Raw genomic sequence first — 27,130 nt, forward strand, 5'->3', positions numbered from 1 at the left:
CGATCTTCGCAAGGTGAGTCTCCACAGGCCCAGCACCTGTGGAGACCCCTTCCCGGGGGGGGCGGCCTGGCGGGGCAATAGGCAGGACGAATGTTGCAGTGCCTCTACGATCACTCGTAAGGGTGAACCACCGCTGTGGTGGTGCAACATTTGTAACCCCAGGACTGGGTCGTAAGTATTGGAGGGTGTTTTGTCACAACTTTGAACGGTCGCTAAGTCAACCATCGTAACACGAGGATTGCCTGTAGTCTGCTTCCTTTTATTATGACAGAAGATCGTTGGAGGAAGATTTTTTTTCCCCTTTGAAATGAAAAGTGATGTGTGTTTTTTATTTTCCATCTCTCAGCTGCTAGAATGTATGTTAATATATTTCCTTCGTTGGGGGGAGCCCCAGTGACACCGTTTGGCTTGGGTCTCCCAGGGAGGTCATCAGTTTCTAGCTACTACTTGATCGATCCAGTTGCGGAATTTGGAGACTCGGGTATACACAGCAGGAGTCCGGACGTTACAGCTGGGGCTTCCCCAGGAGACGATCCCAATCAGGTACCAAGTGGAGCCTTTCTGGCATACCAGAGGGCCACCAGAATCACCCTAAATGGAAAGGAAAGGAAAGCAAATGCTTTTAAGAAAAACCTTTTTTTTTCCTGCCTGGGGTCAGAAAAATTAACCAACGTGGAGCCCAATTTGTCCCAAAGGTGTTTTTTCAAAAGGCAACTGGACTTTCTTTGCTTTTTCCTTGAAGACCTTTTGCTTTTCATCCAAGAAGTTTCTTGGATGGGAAGCAAAATGTCTTCAAGGAAAAACAACAAGTCCGGCTGCCTGTTGAAAAAGCACTCTTGGGACAAACGTGACCTGGATGACTGAGAATCTCCATAGACGGCCCAACTTGTATTTGAATAAGAGGCCTCTGGGGAAACCAAGCATTGCAGCTAGACTGGGACGCCGAAATAGCATCCTGGAAGAAGGCAGCAGTGGCCAACCATTTGTGTTTGGCTGCCAAGAAAATTACATAGGCGAGTCCTTGATGCCACCAGGAGTTGACCTCAACCCAAAGGAGATTAATTTGATCTTTTTTTTTAAAAAAAAAAAACAACCTTTGAAACTCTTCAGGGCCTTATCTTTAGATCATGATTGTCACTCCGGTATTCTTTCAGTGAGTGGAACTCTTAAGACCTCCAATAGGGCCGAAGGAGTGAAAACCTAAAGAATATTACTGGGTGCATTTCTCTACCTTGCCAAAATAAATCCATGGCTGGACACCAAGAAGCTCCCTCTCAGAGTTTAATACACTGCCCTGATCAACCTAATAATAATAATAATAATAGTAATATAATAATAATAATAATAATATAATATAATAATAATGTCAGATATCGCAGTCGTAGAAAACCGAAGCGTACAGCTGATTGATATCGCTGTACCAGGAGATGCCAGAGTCGAAGAAAAAGAACTGGAAAAAATTATGAAATACCGCGACCTGGCCATTGAAATTGCGTGATTATGGATGAAACGTGTAACCGTGATACCCATCGTCATCAGGTCACTGGGAACTATGTCCAAAAACTTCGCAAAATGCATCAAGAAATTGCAGCTTCCTGCAATAACTCCAGCAAAGCTACAAAAAACTGCGCTACTCGGAACATCTTACATTTTAAGGAGGTACCTGGTTGATACCTAGGATGATGCTGGCAGCAACCATTAGTGCCAGTCAATTTGAGTATTCAGTTGACTGAGTTTCATGTAATAATAATAATAATAATAATAATAATAATAATAATAATAATAATAATAATAATAATAATAATAATAATAATAATAATATAATGTTGGAAGGGATCTTGGAGGTCATCTAGTCCAGCCCCCTGCTTTTTACAGAGAACCTTACATGGCAAGACGTGGAACCGGCTCCACCAGCACATATCATAGAAGTGGTGATAGGGTTGGAGTGTTGTTTCTGGCACTCGTTTACCGGCACCAGGGGAAGAGAGACTTGCTGCAATATGACTGCAGGTTCATTTGCTGTCAGAAAGAAAGAAAGAAAAAAAGAAATCAGTGGGGAGGAAGCAACCGGCTGGAATTGTCAGACTGAATTAAAGAAGGCAGGCTGGGTGTCTTCGCTTTGTGTTTTGGTTTTTCTCAGCCTACCTGATTCCAAACGGTCACTTACAAGAGAGTTTGTCCCGTCCCCAACCAGTTGTGGCACACTTTAAACCTGCGGGTAAGACCTCATTGGAAGAAGCCAGACAGACCGGAGACACATAAGTGCTCAGCTTCACTGGAGAAGAAAGCTTCAGTAGGGCAACGTCATTATTTATTTTGTAAGGGTCCCAGGAAGGATTGGTGATCACCTGGAAAACATCAGGAGTGGAGGGAGAAACCTTAAAAGATTAGCCTCTGCTGGATTTAAGATCTTAGAAGTCCATCGCTCCCTGGCAGCTTCTTGAGAGCTTTTTCCATCCCAGTACCAAGATTATCAGCAATACGATTATGCAAGACTTGACAACTGCTGATATTTCTGAATGGAAATATATCTGGTTTCCGTATATCGCCTTCAGATCTTAATTTAAAAATCACAGATTGTGCGAGTGCTATCTTTTCCTTTGTTAAGAATCTCCAAAAGAAAATAAGTAATAAGGAGAAAGAAAATAAGACTTAGGAAAGCCAACCATTGTAATTTGCAAACCAGATTTTATAACTTAAATGTATAGTGAACAAAATAGGCCAACAAACCATGGCTTAGCATAACTGTCATGACATCCGCCACTAAGGGGTTGCATAGCTCTGCGGGATGAGCATCAATACTTTGGTCATTTGGATGTGGTCCCAAATGAGCTGCTCACCTTGGTTATGGATCGTCTTTGGGCTGGCGCACCAGTAGCGTATCTGTTATGCAGTCCAAAGTAAGCAACATGTGTTCCCGCTCTAGAGAAATAAAAACGCAAACCATGTCTAACGTTCTATTGTGACCTTTTTCTCTCTGATGCATGCATGCGGCTGAACTGAATGTAGCATTGAGACATACTATAACTCAGTCCCTTAGTACTGGAGCAGAAAGAGGCGGGCTAAAGAAAATAGGATAGGACAGGATAGAAAATAGAACAAAAGGGAATATAGAAAATTCGGATAGGATAGGATAGGATAGGATAGGATAGGATAGGATAGGATAGGATAGGATAGGATAGGATAGGATAGGATAGGATAGGATAGGATAGGATAGGGAAATGGAAAGAATAGAATAGAATAGAATAGAATAGAATAGAATAGAATAGAATAGAATAGAATAGAATAGAATAGAATAGAATGGAATGGAATGGAATGGAATGGAATGGAATGGAATGGAATAGAATAGAGAAATGGAAATAGAATAGAATAGAATAGAATAGAGAAATGGAAAGAATAGAATAGAATAGAATAGAATAGAATAGAATAGAATAGAATAGAATAGAATAGAATAGAATAGAATAGAATAGAATAGAATAGAATAGAATAGAATAGAATAGAATAGAATAGAATATTGGCCAAATGTGATTGGACACACAAGGAATTTATCCCTGGTGGATAAGTTCTCAGTATTCACACATAAAAAACCAAAGTGATAGGTCTTAAATCATAAATACGTAATAAATAGATAGCCTCTATTGAGATTCAGACTCTTGAATCTCAGACCATTTTGTTGACTCAGTAATTCAGAAAAGGGATAGAATCATTTGGAGATATCGATGGGGAAAGAGATGATTAAATAAGACCTTTTCATGTACAGAAGTCAAAGGAGTGGTCTTTTCATGGCTAGAATTCTCTCACTTTTATGGGAGGGATAAAATCTTAGAGCAGGGGGTGTCCAAATTTGGCAACGTTAAGAAGAGACTGGACAGCCATTTGCCTGAAATGGTATAGGGTTTCCTGCCTGAGCAGGGGGTTGGACTAGATTACCTCCTAGGTCCCTTCCAACTACTACTACTACTACTTCTTCTTCTTCTTCTTCTTCTTCTTCTTCTTCTTCTTCTTATTATTATTATTATTATTATTATTATTATTATTATTATTATTATTATTATTATTATTATTATTATTATTATTATTATTATTATTCCAAATAAGGATGAAACATGGTGCTTCTAGGACGTGATCAATATAACAAGAACATGGAAAGGATTTACTTACCTCACATTGCAGTGAGCAGCAGTAACAACCCAATTCTGATTTATCAGGGAACCACCACAAAAATGGCTACCTGAGCTAGTCTAGAAAAAAAAATCAAATAGCACAGATTTGAAATGCACGAAGGGTAAAATGCATCAAGAAAACAGGCTGTTGGGCAAAACACATTCCTTATTTTTCCTTCTTTGCTTCCCCCCTTTGTTTCTTTGAGGACTGAACTAAACAGAACAGGAAAAAAACAGTCTGCAGTTCACCTTTTCCAACCTGAACAAGTCCCAAGTATGGATACAAAGGAATTCTAAAGCCCAGGTCCTGTTGGCACTTAATTTGAGCATTCTTCTCACTTTGGATGCAGAGTAGCCGCAAGTAAACCTGTCTAAATCTGTCTTCAAAAAATCCAACACACTCTACCAGGAATACAAAAATGAACGTACAGTACTAAAAGTTGCATACAAATAGTATAAATTATTTTTTAAAAAAAAAAAAAGTTTGTAAAACAAAGAAAAGTAAGTAATCTTTGATATATATATATATATATATATATATTAAAAAACCCAGTTTATTTACATTTTTAAAAAAATTTCAGGAATTCTGGTGAATATTTTTATATGGGAAGGATGTGTACAAGTGCCTGCATACGTTCTGAAGATCAGCAAAGCTGAGATTTCCATATTTAAAAAAATGTAGGAATACTACAACATTCTGGGGCGGCCTCAAGTCCACCCTACCCTATTCTCACCCATGCACTAATATTATGTCTTAAAAGGATAGTTTTGTTATTCCAAACTCCTCTTGTCCAATTGCTGGTTTATTTTTACGAGTGACAAACTTACTGAAACAATCCAGAGTTTAAACTGGGATTTGTAGACCTGCGGCGTCTTTTTCCCACTTCAAGGACTGTTGTAAGGAAAATACCCATTTAAGGAAGGGGCCCAAACAGTGGAGTGTGCCTTCTTGGTATGCACCCCACAATGACCATTGGGCTCCTCCCTAGAAGATCACAGGAGCCACAAGGCCCATGGGTTTGTAGTTATAGACTATGCAAAAGCAATGCAAATTACAACACAACCTCTACTGCAGGAATGTAGGATTTGACAACCACATGGAGTGACTGAATTATGGATGGACTTGACATTACGCCCTTCTAAGGAGGCTCCAAGCTTGTCCTTTTATACTAGCACCTTCTCCTTTTTTATGACCCTGTAGTTCCTATTTAAGAAGGGATGCGGTGGCTCAGTGGGTTAGGACGCTGAGCTTGTCGATCAGAAGGTTGGCAGTTTGGCGGGTCGAATCCCGAGTGCCGCGTAGCAGAGTGAGCGCCTGTTACTGGTCCCAGCTTCTGCCAACCTAGCAGTTCGAAAGCACGTAAAAATGCAAGTAGAAAAATAGGGACCACTACGGTGGGAAGGTAACAGCGTTCCGTGCGCCTTTGGCATCTAGTCATGCCGGCCACATGACCACGGAGACGTCCTCGGACAAGCGCTGGCTCTTCAGCTTTGAAATGGAGATGAGCACCGGCCCCTAGAGTCGGAAACGACTAGCACGCATGTGCGGGGGAACCTTTACTTTTACCTTTACTAGTTCCTATTTGGGTAGAGACGGGATGATTGAATGGAGTTGAGCATTTAATAGCTGGATGCCCTTCCTGACGCCTACCCAGCAGTTCACAGCAGATATTTCTTTCTTTGTGCCTTAGGAGAAAAACATCTGCCACTACCTAAGGTTGAACTCTCAACCTTCTAAGGGGGAGGTGGACGTCACCATGCCGCTCTACCGTCTAACATAGACAATGTACTTTATTGTGATGCACTTCACACCGAACCTGGTGTTCAACCTCTATCTTCTTCCATTCCAGGGCCCTCAGGCAGGTTCAACTTGCCTGCTGTGTCTAAAATGCAGTTCAGCATCTTGGATCCCCCCCCTCACTACTGACCTAAGAGGGACCAAGGGGGATGTCCTTACCTGCAGCGAGACTTGCCAGGGCCAAGAACCAGGAATGGCATTAACCCCATTGATAATTCTTTCTGAGGCTTTCACATTGGGTTTAATGGATGGATTCCCACAACCTATGAAAAGACAAAGGGAGAGTGAATCTGTTAAGTATCTCAGGTCTGGACTGAGTAGCCTTCTGTGATAGACAAGAAGCTCGGGGAGGATTGTTCATATTTGTTCCCTTGTTGCCTACTCTTGACAAGCTCAGAGGAACCAACAGCTACGGGCAAATGATTGGTGGTTACCCATTAGGCTACAGAATAGGGGCACTTTTATTTTTCAAGTTGAGAATGCCCTAACTGGCCTTTGGGGTTGGATGCCTGTGGCAGGGCCCACATTCTGAAAATTTGCAGGACCAAAGTAGGGGAAAAGTAGACTTGATTTAACTCTGCGTGAATGTCCATTTCAATCTAAATGAACTATCCTTGACATTGCTTCCTATACATTTAATCCTATGATGGTCTACATATAACATTAGATAGCAGAGGAATAAATAAAGGAACTGGTGGAGTTGGAAAAAGCAATCCAAGGGAGGCAATGGCAGGGCTGTTTTAACTGCCAGGAAACTACCTGGATGCCTCCTTGACATCATTCACAGTTCTTCTTTGAAGAAGAATACCAGAACCCTGATCCACCCCCCCACCCCGGAGTTGTAGCTGGAAGCACTCTCCCTTTCCCACCCTGTTGCTCTTTTTTGCACGGAAGACCTTTGTGCAAGCAGGCCTGCGAATTAGGCAATGTGTGTTGTGTGCTTGTGCGTAATGTGTTGCAAGCAAAGAATTTAGCATGCTGCCCCCCATAGGAATTGCATGCTCCATCAGTCGTGATGAAAGAATAGAAAGTAACCAACCAACCAACCTAGAAAGGCAACACATGCTTTACTCACCACAGGCAACATCAAGGAGTACTAAGGAAGTAAGAGCCACCCACAGAAAAGTCATTTTGGTTGCTACTCCCAGGAGCTTTAGGTCACCGGGTGCTGCTAGGTTTTTATTGCTCTGGCCCGTGGCGCTTTGCCAGGTGTAGTTGACTTCCCCTCCCCTCATCCTTGGATTGATGATAGTAGGAGCAGAGTAAATTTAGCTTTGGTTGCATGACGCAGGTGTCTTGTCAAGGACGTTTCACCAACAGTGCCACAGAGTTTGCAAATAACACCTGTTTCCCATAACGGTTTTTTCTTTCTTCCTTTCAAGCTGAACAACAGCTCTGTATGGGCCGTTGGTAAAGTTTCAGGCTTGGCCTAATCACCCCCGTCTTCCTTTCACCCAACCATTTCTAAGCCTTCGCTTCTTTCCCCGGGGTCTCCCTTAAAATCTTATCACCCTTTCTCCAGGAAATCTGGAGTCTCTAACTGGGGCCCTTTCTGGGAACACCGTGTGTTCTTGCCTGTGATTTAGCTCCATTCTGTAGACTTGCTTTCCTGGTGATGCCACCGCAGACCTCAAAACAGAACCCTTACTCAACCTTTTAGGAATTGGGCCATAGGCAAGCATTCTCTGAAAGGAAGTGGGCCGGAGAGAGAAAACCTATTGCTCATGTATGTCTTTTGCAAAACCAATCGAGATGTCCTAGTATGAGTGTGTTGTTGTTTTTTTAAAAAAAATCCTCTTTTTAAAGGAAACCGGCCCTTGCCAAAGAGATCTTCTTCTTCTTGAGGAATCTTACTGACTCAGTGGTGATCCTGTACATTTGCCCTGAAGCTGTCTTACCTTTATATAAGACTATATTGGACTCACGATGAGCCTCCTTCAAGCCACCGGGGCACCAGCCAACCAGACTACGGAAGCTCTGGAGGGCAAAGTGATTCCAACCGTGTTCCTCACCATATGCTTCCTGATTGGGGCTCCTGGCAATGCTCTTGTGTTCTGGACCGTCCTTTCCAAATTCCCCCAGCGCTCATTCACCATTGCCCTCATCCTGAACTTAGCTGTGGCTGACTTAATGGTAATGCTGACTGTGCCTTTCTGGACTTACTATTTTGTCAAAGGTTGGGTTTTTGGGGACTTATTGTGCCGGTTCCTCTTGTACCTTGTGTATGTGGCAGTCCACACCAGCGTCTTCTCCATCACGTTGATGAGCCTCCACCGCTTTGCGGTGGTGGTCCTCCCACTTGCTTCCCAAAGATGGCAGAAGCCGAGGGAGGTGCATGCGATAATGCTAGCCATTTGGTTGCTAGGAGGGGTTCTCTCATGCCCGTCCTTGGTATTCTCAGCCCGAGAGATGCCTAAAGGAAAATGCTCGGATGAATTTTATGACACTGAGAACCAGCGCCTTGCGGTTAACATAGCAGAGACACTGTTTGGCTTTGTGATCCCTTTTGCCGTGCTGGCAGTCTGCTACACCTATGTGGCAAGGAAGATTCGGACTCTGAAAAACCACAAGGAAATGAAAACCGGGAAGCTGATCGCTGCAGTAGTCGGAGCCTTCTTTGTTTGCTGGCTTCCTTATCACATCTTAAACCTCATCACCATCTCTGCGTTGCTCTTGAGGCATGCCAAGCCCAAGGTCAGCCAGGACTTACTTGAGTCCATTAAAATTTTAACCAACATTCATGGGTCGGTGGCCTTTTTAAGCAGCTGCCTCAACCCTATTCTCTATGCCTTTGCAGCACGGAGTTTCCGTGGGGGGCTACGCGAGACTAATTTTGCCAAATTATTTGAAAAACTGCGCAATGACACCGAGGAAAAATGAACCAAGGACAGTACTGTTTCCATGCAGACTTTGTAGTTCAAGAACAGCCGGGAGCAAATTGGATAGTAAACTCTTTATTTTCTGAGTTGAATGTAATGGTTGCATCTAGAAAGGACTATAAGAGAAGATTTTATAGATGTTGAGGACAGAGAAAGTGAGGTGAGAACAAAGGTCTTCAGAGAACTGTTTTAGTTGGGAATATTGGCAATTCCATGATAGCAATTTTGGGTGGTTTTATTTTCTCCTGTGTGTCTTGTTTCATTATTATTATTTCATTTGTTTTCCCCAAGTAGTTATATTGCTCTACTCCTCCCCTCAGACCAATCCTATAGAAGGAATTAGTAATGTTTGTTTCTTATGGCTTACTGTATCCAAGTCTAACCTAACTGTGGTTAGACCTTATTCAGATAGAAAGAGACACACAAACAAACCTTAGGTCATTATCCCGACTTATCTGCTTAATTAATCTTGAATTAATTTGTGGCTTATCAATAACAAAAGGAATTTAGTTCATAGGGAAAGGGTCTCCCAGCTGAGTCAAAGCAGACAAAGATGCTCTATGAACACAGTAACTCATCCCCTTCCCCCACCCCCATTTATAATATTCAAGGTGATAATGGGACACAGGAACTACCAAGGGTTCTTCCTCCCCTCCCCAGCCTGAAAACCTGATTAGAAGAATATTTGTGACAGTAGGTGATTGGGAACAAGTATGATGTGTTGCTGGTAAAGTATTTAATAGAAACACTGAAGTAAAACCTTCTAATCTTTCTTCAACTTTCAATGAAAAGTTGAAGGAGAAACACATGGTTTGTCCTTCCAGCCAAGCCATGGTTTATTTTTGCAGGGTTTGTCACAATTAGTTGAGTCATGCAACTTATTAAGCCACGATGGTTGAGTTCACACACCATGCGGTCCCAACCTCAAATAAGATTATAGATTAGTGCAATGTATGAATTTCTTCAGTGACTCGTGCGTGGCTACACAAAACCATATCTTAATGTGGATCAGATCAATGTGAGATGAACCACTTCCGTGCATTTGTTGAATTCCCCTTGAGTGGTAATATTACCATCTGCAAAGAATCCGATAAAAATCTGATAAGGTATAAGGATCTTGCAAACACTTCCTGAAAAATGCATCTTTTGTGGTCAAATTTCCTACCTTACTTCTGCAATGCGTATACAGCAAGAATCTGTTTTTTTTCTTGTTGGTGGTTTGGAAAACAGTGGTGGTTAATAGAGAGGATTGGCTAACCAGTTTTCTTGATATTTATAATCTCTGGAGCCAAATCCATTTCACTAAGTCTTCGAAATAGTTAATTAAAACATTTTAACCCAGTTCCAACTGTTGTTTGCTTTCTTCCTGCTTATCAAGACAATTCATGCTCGGTATTTTATTTATGAGAGGGTCTATTATTTTAACTCTGCAACACTTTGAACAATTACAAAGAATGGATGTAAAAAGCAGCTAGTGACTAACAGTGGGGCTGCTGCTAACCGTTAATAAGTGCCCCAAATTGTTTCCCACAGTATATGGAATATAGCAAATATGGCTGTCCCAGAAAATCAAGTTGGCTACTGCAATTGGAAGCAGAATGGAACACAATTCAGTTACTACTTGTCTGAAAAATATGTGTACAAAAATCACACTAGACCAGACATGTCAAACACAAGGCCCGGGGGCCAGATCCAGCCCGCGAAGTGGTTTCGTGCGGCCCGTGAAGCCATCCTGGAAACAGTGAGGGAACGGCCCCCTCTGCCTTGGCCCTGGCCCAGAGACCCTCCTCCTGCCAGAGACCCTCAGATCTGTCCCACTCCTGCCCAGGCCCCCACAGGCACCCTTGATGCGAACGATGCAGAGCTGGCCACGCCCACCCAGTAGGCCATAAGCACTTTAGCCACGCCCACCCAGTAGGCCACACCCACCCTGGCCATACCCACCCGGCCCCCTGAGGGCAACCGCAATGCTGATGCGGCCCTCAATGAAATTGAGTTTGACACCCCTGCACTAGACTCTTCTGTTGATGCCTCTTATCAAATTCATGGATTGCAGTTGCTAGTGATTACCTGAGCTTAAGGCTTTCTATGGCTAGTAGCTAGGATGACCATAGATTATTTTCAGTACAAGAGGACACACAGTTCTTGATAACAGTTGATGGGGAACATGAGTGGTAGGACATTATGTCCCTTGGTTGGTTTCTCCTAGGCATCTATTTGGTCATTAAGGAACACAGAAGTAGTCCAGATTAGCCTTTGCTCTGATCCATCAAAGCTGCTCTTATGTCTTTTTGCATGTGCCTGTTGTTGAAGGAAAAGTCTTAATCAGGGTCCAAGCCAAGCCGGGATTGTTTAACGAAGAGAAGGACGAGGGGTGACATGCTAGCAGTGTTCCAATATCTCAGGGGCTGCCCCAAAGAAGAGGGAGTCAAGCTATTCTCCAAAGCACCTAAAGGCAGGACAAGATGCAACGGAAGGAAACTAATCAAGGAGAGAAGCAACGTAGAACTAAGGAGAAACTTCCTGACAGAACAATTAACCAGTTGAACAACCTGCCTCCAGAAGCTATGAATGCTCCAACACTGGAAATCTTTAAGAAGAGACTGGACAGCCATTTGTCTGAAATGGTATAGGGTTTCCTGCCTGAGCAGGAGGTTGGATTAGATGACCTCCAAGGTTCCTCCTCCTCCTCTTCTTCATCATCATCATCATCATTATTATTATTATTATTATTATTATTATTATTATTATTATTATTATTATTATTATTATTATTATTATTATTATTATTATTATTATACATGGCAATTGCTTTAGAAAGAAGGTTATAGTTTATTGAAGAGGAGAGCCAGACAGAAAGATGGCTCTGGAAATAAAAAGAGAGTACATGTAGTAGGGAATGGGTTTTTATACCTTCTTGGAGTTGTTCCTGTGTCATGAACTTTGACCTGAGTCTGAGTGTGCCTTTCTGGTATTCTGATGGTGGTGGGTTAGTCCTATTATGTCCTGTCTTAAGAGTTTGGGCGGGATATGTAGATTTTCAGGATCTTTGTCTTCCTGATCTCTTCAGCTGCTAGCTGGAGAGCTCCAACTTTCCTGAATGGATTATTACATCTGCATTTCTAAAAGCTGGTTTTCACTGAGTTGTCTGGCTGTGTGTGTGTGTGTGTGTGTGTGTGTGTGTGTGTGTGTGTGTAGAAGTGTCTGCCTTTTAAAAGATCTTCTCCACTATTTCTTTGGGAAAATATATTCTGCGTTTTTAATATTCCCCCAAATATTTCTTTTCTCTGGATAGTTCCCACGCTGTATTGTCATCTCAGTTTAAATCGTATATTCTTGACTTCATGTACCTATGCTTGTGATGCAGTTTCAAGCACATCCTAACTTAGTGGGTAGAAGAATTTAGTACATATGGAAAAGCTGAGTCTCTCTCCCAGCTGAGTCAAAGCAGGCAAAAATGCTCTATGAACCCAGTAACTCTTCCCCCCCCCCCCATTTATAATATTCAAGGTGATAATGGGACAGTGAGGAACCACCAAGGGCTTCTCCTCCCTTCCCCAGTCTAAAAACTTGCTTAGAAGAATATTTGTGACAGTAGGTGATTGGGAACACGTATGATGTGTTGCTGGTACAGTATGACTCAGAGGAACTCTTTTACTCCAAAATTATTGCACGTAATAGGATAAACAGTGAAGTCTGTCTCAAAGGTTTAATATAGCCAGGGCGAAAGTATTAGAAAGAGGCTGAGGAAGCGTTTCCCAACTCTGCATTACGAACAATTGCAAAAGAGTTTCTTTCACACGGTTCTTTTTCTTTTGCAAGACTCTTTAGAAGTTCTAGATCTGCAAGTCAGCATATAGACTAATTGCAGTTACAAGACTAACTTGATAAACTCTGGCTTGATGGCAGTTGTTTCGTCATTAATGCCAAAACACTATTTATTTTCAACTCTGTCCAGCAAAGAAGCTGAATTTCAGCATTGCAGTGCGGAGAATGGGGAGTGATAGTCATGAGACAAAAAGAGAGTTGGATTGTCTATCTCCCTTAAGGCCTGGAGTGCTGGTGGTTTGCATACTCTTAATAAGATCCGGTGGTTTGCATACCTCTTAATAAGATCCGGACTGGATGCTTTCTTGCCGGTGAAGCATTTGCCAGGAATGTAGCAATGTAAGAGGTAGAGCTCTCAATCCAAAATACCAGCTATAGGATCTTTTCCCTATTCAATTACATCTGGCCCCAAGCTTTGAACTTACTAATTTACAGGTTTTCTTATAAGAGGTAAAGGTAAAGATATCTAAGGGTTGCCCCAAAGAAGAGGGAGTCAAGCTATTCTCCAAAGCACCTGAAGGCAGGACAAGAAGCAACGGATGGAAACTAATCAAGGAGAGAAGCAACCTAGAACCAAGGAGAAATTTTCTGACAGTGAGAACAATCAATCAGTGGAACTCCTTGCCTGCAGAAGTTGTGGGTGCTCCAACCCTGGAAGTTTTTAAGAAGAGATTGGACAACCATTTTGTCTGAAATGGTATAGGGATTCCTGCCTGAGCATGGGGTTGGACTAGAAGACCTCCAAGGTCCCTTCCAACTCTATTATTCTGTTCTGTTAAGGTGACCAGTCGTGCCTGACTATAGGAGATGGTGCTCATCTCCGTTTCCTAGTGTTGTCTGAAGACACATGTGTGTTCATGTGGCCAGCATGACTATACACTGAAGCGAAGGCAGCGCTGTTATCTTCCCATCAAAGTGGCACCTATTTATCTACTCCTGTTGGCATGCTTTCAAACTGCTAGGTGGGCAGGAACCGGGGCAAGTAATGGGAGATCACCCTGTTGCCCGGTGCTCGGATCTCAAACCTGGGCTGTCAGCTTTTCAGCCGACAAGCTTAGTATCTTTAACCCATGAGCTGTCATGCCCCCCTTTAAGAGATACAGTAAGAGATACAATAACCCAAGCTGGGCTGATCAAAAATAATTTAAGAGATACAATAACTCAAACTGGCATTTTTTCATCCAATCTCCCTTTTGTGTCAAATGATTCCGAACGACCAGCTCAAAAACCTTCCCTTGAGTAAAGCCTGTTTGATTATTTTAATAAATATTTTTATTATTATTTTTAAAAAAAACCTGCTTCCAACTCTCAGCCTCTGTGTTTATTTCTGTGACTATTTTTCTTTCTTTGTTGCATTGAGAAACTTTCCGCAATCCCACACCTGTGATTCCCTTAATCAGTTGGATTTGTCCTTCCTTTTTTTCCACTACAGATCCCAAGGGAAAAGCCTTGAGGACTTGCAGCTGGGTGACAAGACTTCCGGGTGGATCTTGTGTGGATTGTGACCTTATTTTGAGAAGCAGCAGCTTTTGCTGGGGGAAAAACTAGCATTGTCTATGCTTGCATATAAGCCCATCTTGGCTGTATTTTAGAATCTAAAATATCCGGCTTATTCATGAGTATATTCAGTATCTGGTTTCTCCGGATAAAATTAGATTGTTTTAGTTCTCAACCTTTAAGCCCCTGCTTGCTTAACCAGCCTAATACTCCACAGTATATTGACCAAAAATTCAAAACTAATGTACTTTAGGGGTTAAGGCATGATACTGTACTAAGAAGACTTAGTCCCTGTTCAGCAACAGAAGCTCAGAGGTGACATTAAGCCAGGATTTGCTTCATAGCCCAAACATTAATGTGATGTAGTGGTGAAGGTACTGTCCTAAGAGCCACGGTGGTGCAGTGGCTAGAATGCAGTTATTGCAAGCTAATTCTGCCAAATGCCAGCATCGGCACCAGCTACAGATAGGAGCTCTCAGGCACATTTGGACTTGCCAAGGCAGAAGGGCAGTTCCGGAGCAGGAACCAAGATATTGCTGAAAACGGGATCGTAGTTCTCCGGTAGGACCTGAGGATTTTTCACCATGACTCCCAGCACCTGATTGCAGATTTCTTTAGAGATGTCGCCCCGCAAGTACAAGAACATGGAAATGTGGTCTTCACTGGAGGAAAATGAAAAATAAAAAAAAACAGGTTCCAGAAGGATAACCGGATTACCGTTTTTTTACAGCAGACACGAGAAAAGAGTTCAAAACTAACTTATTATCATGTCAGTTTGTATGGATCATGCTCCACCTCATAAGCAGCACTGAGGGATGGCCCAAAGGGAGAAGTCTCTCGGAGATATTACACACACACACACACACACACACACACACACACACACAAACACGGAGGTGGCTTTTTCTTTGGTTTATTCTTCTGTCAACTCTGCAGGAAAGCCTGCAGATTAATGAAGAAGGCGTTTCTCTGCCAGATAGTTAATTTGTTATCAGCTTTCTCTCCTGGGTGGGTTTTTCTCCAGCCCCAGCCTGCCATCTAGATACACTACAAAGGCCTGCGTGATCCCAAAAATATAGGGTGCATTCAGTCTCTTGAATGGAAACTCCTGGAAAATCTTCTCACTTTCTGATTAGGGATGGAACAGTAGTAGGACAGAAAGATATTTTACTTCTAGAAGAGAGTATTCATAGCTTAACGTTGGACTGTGAAATCCTGGATGGTCCCACGGCTTGGTTGTTTTCTTGCAGACATTTCATTACCCAGCTAGGTAACATCTTCACTGCCAGAAGAGTGCTCTCTGTTCATGTACAGTGGCTAGCCCTACCAATGTTGGTGGGAGTGTTCACCAGTATATAAACAGAGAACAAAGCTTCAAGCTCTGAGAGCACCAAAAACTCCACAGATATTCTACATATTTACCCGTTTGCAAGCTGACTTTTCTAATGACTTCCAGGTATTAATAATACTAGATATAAAAGGAATATAGATATGATACTAGATATAAAAGGAAATGTAAAGATGATAACACTTCATGATAAATAAAACAATCAAGTACCATTAGTGATCCCTCATTACCCCTACGGTCCTGAGTATCGGGGGTTAAAGGAACATTATAGCAGTGTCTGTGTTTCTCACCCAGTCCCCAAATGCAGACTTGATGCCAGAGGATGTTGCAATTAAAAGATGGAAAATTATCCTTTTTTCACAACTTGGGCATCCTACCTGATATCGGGATATTTTGTCATGAATTCCAGCACTTCCAGGCCAAGCATAGAAGGATCCTTGACACTGATGATCTGCTGCAGATCTGCAATGACTTTGAGGGACAGTTTGTCCTCCTCCAAGCCCTGGGAAGGAAGGAAAGCCCGGCAGCTCAAAACCAACAAATTCACTTACTTTTAAAACAGATTAAAATTCGACGCTGCAATTTCATACCCACAAAACAGACGTTTCCAAACGATGTAGGAGAGAATTGCATTTTTGCAAAAATACAATCAAGGAAGACAGGCAGCTGTTGGCATAAATAGACCCAAAGAAACTACAAGAAAGTTTTCATGCTATTAAAAACACTCAACCAGAAGTAAAATTGCACATATTTATTTATATTTATTTGATCGTCAAATAAACAAATAATCAGACACATTTGGAGTCACAAATGTTTTTTTTCTAGTTGACTGTTTTCATAGCATGGATGCTTCATTATAGTTTCTCTTGGTCTATGCCAACTGCTGCCAGTTTTCGATTGCATTTTGATTTAATTGCAATGGCTACAAATTTAATAAATCAAACCATTATTATTATTATTATTATTATTATTATTATTATTATTATTATTATTATTATTATTTTGCAATTCTCCCCCGCATCACCTTAAAACTTCTGTTTTCTGGGCATGAGACTGCAGTGTTGAGTTTTAGTCTATTTTTAAGAGGGCATAATTAAACCATGCAAAATCCTTCTGCTTGTTGCCTCTCAAGTTGTAGTAATCATTTCCCCTTACCCTTGGTTGGTCAAAATAGACTGCCTCTCCCCAGAGATTTCCACCCCTTTTTTTTGCAGTATTTCTACCCAGCCTGGAGAAGTTTTTCCTCTCTGCTCCTCTTTCTCACCAGCGCAGAGAAGAGTTCCTTCAGCTGAGCGGTGTCCTCCAGCATCCTTGTGGACATCTTACTCCTCTCCTCGGCTGTTCGACACGTCATTCGTTTCTGTAAGAGGGACTTCACATACTGGTTCATGACCAGGTGCTCAGCTTCTGACAGCAGGTACTGAGTGGGCATTATAAGGAGAAGGAAAACGAGGCATGCTGTTTTGTGGATACGGCCGAAATCCAATTGGTTAGTATACGTGCCCTCACTAACTAACTTGGATTGTGATGAGCTGAAACTTAGGAATCTTCACTGGTGGGGGTGAGGGTAGGACGAGACGTGGCCACCTGAAAACTGAATGTGATGCCTTCCTAACTAGCTCAGAGTTTCTCTTCTTCATCTGAACTATCAAAAGCCACTTATATACTGTACAGTCATGACATAACAGATCTCATTGAGTCAATGGGAAGCTTTGCACAGATGTTTTTAAAGGGTGCTAAACATACTTTTGAAGATAATACCTACAAAAGCCATACGTGAATGATTCAAGCAAGTTTAACGTACAGAGTTACATGCAGAGAAAGCAAGAATGGGTATTCTGTCAAACGATGTTGAGTCCAGATTCAGCTTGGTTGGTACCTTCTTTTGAACGGATCTCACAATTCCCACTCTTGTAGGAACCCAGTCAATTCAAAGTGCTGATTATATTTTTATGTTGAGAACAGATAAAATCTTTTCTCAGTTGCGGAGGGACTCAGCTATTTGCCTATTAGCTATTTGCCTGCCTGCCTGCCTGCCTGCCCACCCGCCCGCCCGCCCGTCCATCCATCCATCCATCCATCCATCTATTTTATCTATCTATCTATCTATTCCTAGCTCTCTATATCTATCTCAATGCAGCAAAAGCAATAAACCCAAAATAATCAAAATGATAGTAGTAATCACTACACAGTGCACCAGATGTCTAATTAAATCCCTTCCATCTACAACTAGCCAGCCAGCCAGCCAACAGTCCATCTGGCTGAACTGCCAGTAGTAGAGAGATACTTGAGGGTAATGATTTGTATGAAAAAGATTCTGGCTTCAGTCTTGGCATCTCCCAGGTAGAACAAAATGGACACCTACAACGCTAAGATCAGGTGTGATGTTTGACTGAAACTTAGGTAATCTTCTGCAAGTCATCAGTGTAGGTCTCAATCAAGAATGACTTCTCTCTGCAGAGCTTGGGTGTGAGAGAGAAGGGGGTGTGAAAAATGAAGTGTGTGAGGGGGAAAAATGATTATCTAAAAGTGGAGGGAAAGGAATGATGAAAAAAGGGGATTTCCAAGTTCTTTTGTCTCTGCTCCTCTCTGTTTGTTTTTATCCCATCTGTCATATGGCATCTTACAGATCACCTTTGCAGGAATGCAATTTTATAGAGAAAAAGGCTATCTAGAAGGATTAAAGACAGCGTCCTGTGATATTTTTATTCCTCTTTCTCTCCTATGCGCATCACGTAGCAGTCTAGAATCTCTTTGGGTGGGAATGATGGTTTCCCTTTGTCTCTTGTTTTGGTAACAGACTGATCTAGGCTTATGATGACCTCAGAATGATGCTCACACTTTCAGGAGTCGATCGATCTTCCCCACCATTGATGCCCCCAGCGGTGGCCAGGATCTTACCAGGCTGTTAGGTTTGTGAGTTCTGCAGAAACCATCCGCATGTTTGTCGATCACCTCGCAGATGCTGTTCGTCAGCTGAAAGTCATCCAGCAGCCACTGGCGGGAGGGCAACTGGGCAAAGAGTGGCTGGAACAGACCACAAGAGACCGACTCTTCTCTCCTCTTATTTAGAGGAGCTCAGAACAGCACGCCAAGTAGCAAAAGAGAGAAAATTCTGGTAGCTTTTAAATAAAAGTTAACCTATTTGAGAATAGCACGGTCAGCATCAGATGCAAGAGCAGACTCAGAAAGAGCAACCAGTATGGACATCTGCAAACATAGATGCTGAAGAAAAACCAATTGGTTTGCCTTGATCTGTATTACAATGGGGCGCAATGGCTCAGAACGTAAGAGATGCTGAACATGTCAGCTGGAAAGCTGACAGCCTGGGTTTGAGACCCAAGCATCGTGAGACAGGGTGAGCTCCCGTTCTTTGCCCCGGCTCCTGCCCACTTAGCAATTTGAAAGCATGCAAATGCACATAGATAAATAGGTATCATTTCAGTGGGAAGGTAACGGCTCCCTTCGGACAACGCTGGCTCCCTTGACTAAGAAACGGAGGTGAGCACAGCCTCCTAGACTAGAGTCAGACACGACTGGACAGGGGAAAACTTCACCTTTATGTTATAAGATGCATAGGATTTACTGGATGAACTGTTTATATCAACATCCAGCGAAATACAGCTTTTGACCATTGTTTTGTTTCAGCCTTATGTGCTATATAGGGTGCAGTTCTCGCTTCTCAAGTGGTGGTGTGTATTTGAACAAGGCAGCTGGAATCTGCTCTGTTTTTGCCAGATATGTAGCAATCAGTAATCTGGTTCAGGTTGCAAGCTAAGCCATGAATTGTTTGATCATGGCGTATTGAATAACCACTGTTAATTAGGTTCTCCAAGCACCCTAAGCCAAAACCACACCCAATGATCCTGAATGAGGAGTACCTTCAAGTCAGCGAGCATCTCCTCCAGTAGAAGGTGGCATGCCTTTTTCTGAGTTTTCTCTAAGGCCGTGTGTAGAGATGGTAGTATCCTGGCAGGCTCTTCAGATGGCAACCCATTGGCACACAAGGCTGAGATGGAAGAGCTGCCAGCAAAGTGAAGAGAAATAATTAAGAAGGAGCATTCTGGATGATGGCTAAGAAGATGAAGAAAATGGAGCCTGGAATGAGAGACAAGTACAGAATACCAGAAACAGCCTTCGGGAATACCTGAGAGCCAAGCAGTTGTTGACCATGGACAACAATCTTGCTGTGTAGTATGCAGATGCCATGGGCTCTTGCTGATGTGTTTTGCAAAATTCCACCAGTTTCTCATGCAGGCTGCAGAAAGGAAAGATACATATATCATAGGGCCCTTGCTCACCCAGAGGTTATAGCGGGCATGGAATGATCCATGTAGTCACCCTACTTCCAGCTTGCAAGTCAACCCCCTTTCCCACACGGCTGTAGAACCACCAATAAGCTGACCTAATGGTGGACAGGACCAAGATGGATCCAATTATGAACCAAGAATGTTCAGAAATGAACTTTTGACTTGATTCGGCTCAAATGTGTCTACAGCCTGGGCCCAAAGCTCCTTCTCCTGCCGTGTTGAGTTCGTAGTAGACAGGCCATCCTGTCTTTTGGAATTAGTTTGGAGTACACGGTGAAACTGACCTGATCAAAAAGCCCTCCAACTCTCCCAAAGCCATTTCGAGAACTTTCTGCTGGAAAATCCCAGAGATGAGTGACACCACTTTAATGTTTTCATCAAGCATCTGAGACATTTAATGGGAAAGAGACAGAGAGAGAGAGAGAGAAAGAACAGATGGGGAAATCAAACTCATGATTTAGCTTTTACAACTAAAGATATCTCCTTTGTTCAGTTAGCTAAATCTTCTCCTTGCCTCCCCAATTCCTCCTAACCTTCATGGCAATGATAGGCAGATTGGTCTGGAAGAAGCCTTGATAGTCAGATTCGGGTTCTTTTCCACAAAGCCATTCCTCAAACTCCATTTCTAGAGCCTTCTGCAACCATTCTGCAATACTAGCCTAGAGGAAGGAAACAAAACGGGATCCAGGAATCCTGACCCTTTGAAATGAACTAAAAGGCCGGCTCTTCTAGGAGCTTCCACCTGTTCCAATTCATTTGTCTCACTGGGTCTGCTTAAACCCACTCAAATTTATTTTATTTTTATTTTATTTATTTTAATTCCATTTATATCCCACCCTTCTCCAAAGACTCAGGGCGGCTTACAAGCTTAGCAGTAGCCTTCGTTCTATGTATATGCCTGCTTATTAGGGCTTTCACACACACACCCCAGCGGCATTATTACAAAGTCAGCTTAATTGCCCCCAACAATCTGGGTCCTCATTTTACCTACCTCGGAAGGATGGAAGGCTGAGTCAACCTTGAGCCTGGTGGGACTTGAACCTGCACTAATTGCAGGCAGCTGGTGTTACTTAAGGAGGCATTAGCCCACTGCTCCACCAAGGCTCTTGGCTCTCAACTGCCATAAACAGTGTAGTGCCTGGACTTGGCTGCAACCTTCCCATCTCCCGTTTTCAGTTTTCTCCATTGCAGTAAAACGGCTGCAAAACTCAACCCATCTCCCAGGTGGGGCTGCTGGTGTTCCACCATTAGGTCAACCTCCAAATTGGAGTCTGAATCAAGATTCCTGAAGAGGATTTGAACTTTCTCCTGTGATAATGTTAGGATCAAAGTTTTACATTTAGGCAGGAAAAACCAAAGGTAGAAGTACAGATTGGGCGAGACCTGGCTTAAAAACAGTAACTGTCAGAGGGACCTTGGAGTCCAAGTGGACGATCACTTAACCATGAGCCAGCGGTGTGCAGCAGCAGGCAAAAAAGCTAATACAATCCTAGGTTGTATAAACAGAGACACAGAATCAAGATCACGTGAGGTATTAGTACTGCTTTATAAAATCCTAGTAAGACCACACCTGGAATACTGCAGCCAATTTTGGTCACCGTACCACAAAAAAAGATGTTGAGAGTTCGGAAAAAATTCAGAGAAGAGCATCTAAGATGATCAAAAGCCTGGAGATTAAAACATACTAACAACGGCTGCAGGACTTGGGGTTTGGCTAGTCTAAAGAAAAGAAGAAATAGGGGAGACATGATAGCAGCATTCCAGTATTTGAGGGGCTGCCACAAAGGAGGGGGTCAGGTTATTCACCAAAGCACCAAAAAGGGCAGGACGAGAAACAATGGTTGGAAACTGATCAAAGAGAGAAGCAACCTGGAATTAAGGAGAAACTTCCTGACAGTGAGGACAATCAACCAGTGGAACAGCTTGCCCCCAGAAATCATGGGCGCTCCATTACTGGAGATTTTTAAGAAGAGGCTAGACAGTCACTTGTCTGAGATGGTATAGGTTCTTCTGCATGAGTGGAGGGCTGGACTAGAAGGCCTCCAAGATCCCTTCCAGCTCTATTCTATTCTAAACTGCAATATTGTTGAGTTGTAAAAAAATTGGATGTTAGATAATAGAGAATCTTAGAATGTATGCTCAGCATCTCCAATGGAAAGCAATCCCAGGTAGTACAGGAAAAGAAGTTGCCTAAAACTTTGGATTACCTTCTCATAGTAGCCCACAGACTCCAGTTCAATCACTGCTAAAGACATTCAGACCTCCTTCCGTGCCCAAAGATAATTGGATTTTCAAAACCCTGACCCTGATCTTCTAACTCACCTGTACTTTCCCCAGGTAAGACTCTTCCAGAAAGCCTATTGTATCTGCTGGAAGCATAGGACCCAAGGCTGAGACGTCCACTTCAGGAAGCAGATGTGGGTGAGACATCATTTCAGAACTGATAAAAAAAGGGGAAAAGTCAGGACAAAAATGCAGAAGTGAGCTTTTAGCGTTCCTGCAACATGCCAGGCTGGATTGAATATACCATGAGTAAAATTCTAACATGCACCCATATTGGATTCCTTCTACTGAGGCATAATGGACTCTGCGTATATATGGATGTTAGAATCATCAATATCATTTCCAGAATTTCTTCCTAAAAAGTATGGAAATGCCTTTGCTCACGGCCTTCAGCACCCGCTAACAGCACCACCAACCTTGGGTAGACATGGATTACCCAGTGGAGCAGAGCAAAGATCTCTTGTTTGTCTAGGTCCCAGGTAAGAATGTGATGTAGGTGATTGCTTAGGCCTTGATGGAACATGGTGGCAAAGGCCGTGAGGATGTTGTAATGAGGAGGGCAGCACTGGACCATCAAATCTTTCACGTTGCATAATTCAGTTAGGATGCTACTCTGCAAGGATGCCAAGTGGCTACTAAGCCGCTGGCCTTGAGTCTTGTTTGGCTCAGCCTGGAAATAGGAAGCTACGATCGTGTCTTGAATGACTTGGAAGAATTTCTTTCTCCAACATTTTGGCCGTCCCGGTGGGAGGAAGCCATGAGGCTGGGCCCTCATCAGCACGTTGGCATCTATGCTTTCCTCTCTCTCAATGATCCGCACAGCTGATACAAAAAGGGATGGATCCTCTGACACCAATTTCGTGGCATGGGCAACAGTGTGCCACAGATGCTGGGCCAAGGCATCGGTCAGTTCCAGGAGACCTCCGAAGTAGGATTCAATGCTGGTCAGATTGAAGGAGCTGAGCAGGTTGCGGTTATGCAACTGGGATAGGATGCTATCCCGTAAGCTCTCCAAGTCCATCAGCCCTAGATGAGCTTTCAAAAGGTTCTGGCTTTGTAAGAGATCGAAAGCTTCCGAAATGAGTTGAGGTACTGCAGGGAGAAGAGTAAAGGAGAGAGGGGGATTGAGCGTAAGCTTTCCAAATCAAAACCTCTAAAAGGAAAGGAAATGAAGACAATATTGAACAATGGTTGGTACACTGAGCAGAGGAAAAACTACATGCTTTCATCAATCCAACAGAACAGGGGTGTCCAACCTTAACCCTTGGCAACTTTGAGACTGTAGATTTCAACTCCCAGAATTCGCAAGCCAGACAGGCAGTCTTGAAGCTGCCAAGATTGGACACCCCTGCCTTAGAAAAAAAAATGGGATAAAAAAAATCAATCCATCAATAACCATAATTTGTTGAAACGAAGTTACAAAGTCACCAAATGGTGAGTTCATGAAACCTCCTTCTATGCCTACTTTTTGACTGTGATGTTTCCTACAATATATTGTATTTTCTTCGTGGCAGGCAATTAGAATTTCTTTTTGTAAATTATTAAAAAAAATCAGCCTGCTTCCCACAATTAAATAGCCCCTTTAATTGCATGTTATATTTTTTTTTACATCTTGATATAAAGACAGCATAAAAATATTGGGCTCCAGTAGAACATTCATTCTTATACTTTCAAAATTGTACTTAAATTTGTACTGATCAAGAGAGCAATGAAAATAATAAAGAACAAGGGGGAAAAAACCAGAAACTGTGCTGGGGTGAAAACTACTCAGATGTAATTAGGAATACACAAACTTCCATTCCTGGTTTGGGGCAAGCAGTCAATGCCTATGCAAACTTTTGGGAACTGAAGTCCACATTTGAATCAAGAGCCTCACTCCAAAGGTTGCTAGGGCCAAAAGAAGAATAAAATTTCATGTTGCTGACATTTAATTAAAGCTGAAGTAATAATAACATTCCATTAGTAAGACTGTTCTCCCTGTTCTTAACACTTTCCCCTTTCTGGGACAAACATATACATAATTCGGTGGCTATTCATAAAAGGGCTCTGGAATTAAATCTAAGGTTTTCGTGGGGTCTAGGGACAGATTCAGAGTGTGTCCTTCTGTGTTAAGGATTCTTCACCTCTGGCTGTCTGCCATAAAATTTGGCAATGCATTTCGGAGCAGCCTAACGCAAGGCGCAAGTCACCTGAGAAAAGCTGGGGCAACATCTGGACCACTGCCTCCAGCTGGTCTTGCTTCATGGCCAGTTCTCGTAGCTCCTGTAAGCTCCGAAATGAATCGAGGCATGACGTGAGATCCTTCTGAATGCTCCCCAATTCTTCTTGAACATGGTGGACATCAGTGAGGGCAGAATGCAGGTCCTCCAGGCCCGTGTTTATGCCTTCCAGATAGGACTGAGCAGTGGACTAGAGGCAAAGCCAGGCGTTAAGTCATTACAGGTGCAAACCCCACTCCCGTAAGTCCTCCTCCTCCTCCTCCTCCTCCTCCTCTCCCCCACTTCTAGCACTGATAATGTTACCTAGTTGGGTAATGAAACTTCTGCAAGAAAACACTGAAGGTCAGAGAGCACCAAGATCCCTGCAGTCCTCCTCCTCTTCCTTCTCTCCACAAACCCTACTCCCTCTAGCCCTGATGATGTTATCTAGTTAGGTCCGCAAGAAAACAACCAAGCTCAGAGGCCACCAAGGACCCTTGGACTTTATGAAATTACCCCATGACGCTTACCTACCTTTAGGCGGGATTCAATGAACCTGTTCCGCTGCATCTCTCGAATCTTGTACTGCGGAAGACTATCCAGCTTGTCTGGTTGGTTAAACACCCCAGATGCCCACTTCAAGGCAGCCCCTCTTGCCAGCTTCTCTGCTTTTTCCAGCTCTGGCCATTCTCCCTCTAGGGCAACAACAATGAAAGGAAGTAAAATTCCAGGCAGTGTGTTTTTAACCAGACGGGAATGCTTCATCTAAGGATGCAGGAAGGAAACAGGAAATGAATGCATAACTTTGCAGCTGGTCGACCATTAGCTCTGGTTCCTAAGCTTGAAACATGAAAGATCCCTCCGGGAGGGGTTCTTGCTACACAGAGGAGGCTGTGTTTTTAGGGGGCTTTGAGGGAGAAGAAAGTGATTGTAGGATTGTTAACTATTCCCACCATGGTAAGAAGGCAATGAAAATGCAGCCTCCCAGGACCGGGATGGCCAAGCTGATTCCCAAGCAGAATTAAATGATGATGTCAATACATCTGGGATGACCCAAGCTGATCAAGACCTGTTCAGGCTGAGTTGTCCCTAAACCAACATTTTAAAAGCGAGAGATGGAGGAGATTTGTGGAACGTCGCCAGGTTAAAATAGGTTGAACTTTCTGTTCAAACGTAAATCAGATTCCTGTTTTTGTCCTGGCTCCAACCACGAAGTTTGGGAATTGGGTTCCTGCATCCCCCTGTACGGAATAAAATTATCCTTTTGCCGCTACTGCTGTGGAACATATAAAAGCAAGAAAGAAGCAGATCGATAGAAATGGGTGACTTGCGTATTTGGCTGTTGCTTAGTAGAAAGGGTTACATATCCCATGCTACCCCTAAAAAAAACACCCCAACCTTCATTTCTCAATTTTTACCTCTGGGACGGGTGCTGCTGCTCTCCTCGGCAGACATCCCCATGACTTCAGTTGCAGCAGGATACCTTGGTTCAAAGCTTAGGACTGGACGGGGCTGAGCAGAGGAAGCCGAGGCAGTGAATAGTGTTTCCGTCAGTTAATACTCCTCATTACTCCTTGGGGGTTTGCTCTGTAACACTGAAGCAAAAACACTCAGGATGTTGGAATAGGAAGGCGGGGGGGGGGGGAAGAGTAAATCTACCGGTCAGTTTCATTCTTTGGGAATGCAGATGAAGCAGCGCAAAATAGCTCTGTCCATCAATGCCACTGCTGGCTTTTGACCACAGCAAGCATCCACGCCTCCCCTTTGCCAGGATCCAGAGATCTTTCTCATTCTGCTTGGCACAGGCCCTGCCTGTAGATGCAGTTGCTTCATGAATATTTTGTTTTATTTCTAAACGTTCAGGCCAACTAACACAGTACTCTAGAGACTGTGCGTTGGATGATGCCAACTCTGGAGCTGACCTAATGCATCAATAGAAAAAAAAATGTAAATGTCCTCCAAAGATGGTTTTTTTTTTTCAAAAAGGCAACTGGAATGTTTTTTTTTTCCTGGAGGAAGAAGAAAAACCAGAATCAGAATAGAGCTGGAAGGGATCTTGGAGGTCTTCTAGTCCAGCCCCCTGCTCAAGCAGGAGATCCTATACCATTTCAGACAAGTGATTGTCCTGTCTCTTCTTAAAAACCTCCAGTGATGAAGCACCCACAACATCTGAAGGCACGTCTGTTCCACTGGTTAATTGTCCTCACTCTTAGGAAGTTTCTCCTTAATTCCAGGTTGCTCCTCTCCTTGATTAGTTTCCATCCATTGTTTCTTGTCCTGCCTTCTGGTGCTTTTGAAAATATATCGAACCCCTCCTCTTTGTGGCAGCCTCTCAAATACTGGAATAGAAGAAGACTCCAACACTGGAAGTTTTTAAGAAAAGACTGGACAGCTATTTGTCTGAAGTGGTACAGGGGTAGGCCACCTTGGCTCTTTTATGACTCGTGGACTTCAACTCCCAGAATTCCTGAGCCGGCTGGTAGGATTTCCTACCCGGTAGGATTTCCTGCCTGAGCAGGGCGTTACTAGATGATCTCCAAAGTCACTACCAACTTTATTATTGTTGTTGTTGTTATTAAGAAGACATTTTGCTTCTCATCCAAGAAGCTTCATCAGCGTGGACCTGAAGATTCAACTCAAAATGTTAAAATGTCATGGCATTACTCAATTACAAGGGTAGAGTTGGTCAATTACACTGCCAACTTTGGCCCAGTGTAGAAACATCCCTTATGTATGCCTACTTCTCAGGAATAAGCACATTTTCTTATGAAGAATGTGTGTTCCAAGATATTTGTTCCCAGATTTTATGTAACACTCAGGTTGCAA

The 27,130-nt window shown here is 42.9% G+C and overlaps 2 protein-coding genes and 1 pseudogene across 3 annotated transcripts; 1 reads left to right on the forward strand and 2 right to left on the reverse strand.

Annotated features, from left to right (window-relative positions):
* Positions 1 to 429: 429 nt before the first annotated feature.
* CTRL (chymotrypsin like) lies at positions 430 to 7,196 on the reverse strand (the record flags this gene model as incomplete). The annotated part of the gene is made up of 7 exons (XM_081335666.1): positions 430 to 591; positions 1,886 to 2,071; positions 2,202 to 2,378; positions 2,841 to 2,922; positions 4,162 to 4,241; positions 6,121 to 6,224; positions 7,037 to 7,196. The coding sequence occupies 7 exons, from the start codon at positions 7,194 to 7,196 to the stop codon at positions 430 to 432; spliced, it is 951 nt and encodes a 316-aa protein (XP_081191792.1).
* A 691-nt stretch (positions 7,197 to 7,887) lies between these two features.
* LOC308672619 (leukotriene B4 receptor 1-like) lies at positions 7,888 to 9,148 on the forward strand (annotated as a pseudogene). The gene has a single exon. The product of its transcript is annotated as a leukotriene B4 receptor 1-like (transcript).
* A 5,492-nt stretch (positions 9,149 to 14,640) lies between these two features.
* EXOC3L1 (exocyst complex component 3 like 1) lies at positions 14,641 to 25,765 on the reverse strand (the record flags this gene model as incomplete). Its single annotated transcript, XM_081336077.1, has 13 exons — positions 14,641 to 14,827; positions 15,891 to 16,015; positions 16,778 to 16,933; positions 18,415 to 18,540; positions 19,395 to 19,536; positions 19,661 to 19,771; positions 20,108 to 20,208; positions 20,357 to 20,482; positions 22,146 to 22,263; positions 22,523 to 23,198; positions 24,296 to 24,515; positions 24,839 to 24,999; positions 25,723 to 25,765. The coding sequence occupies 13 exons, from the start codon at positions 25,763 to 25,765 to the stop codon at positions 14,641 to 14,643; spliced, it is 2,292 nt and encodes a 763-aa protein (XP_081192203.1).
* Between the last annotated feature and the right edge of the window lie 1,365 nt (positions 25,766 to 27,130).

Source organism: Vipera berus (genome assembly GCF_964194415.1).
Source record: "Vipera berus genome assembly, chromosome: 10".
Taxonomy (NCBI): domain Eukaryota; kingdom Metazoa; phylum Chordata; class Lepidosauria; order Squamata; family Viperidae; genus Vipera; species Vipera berus.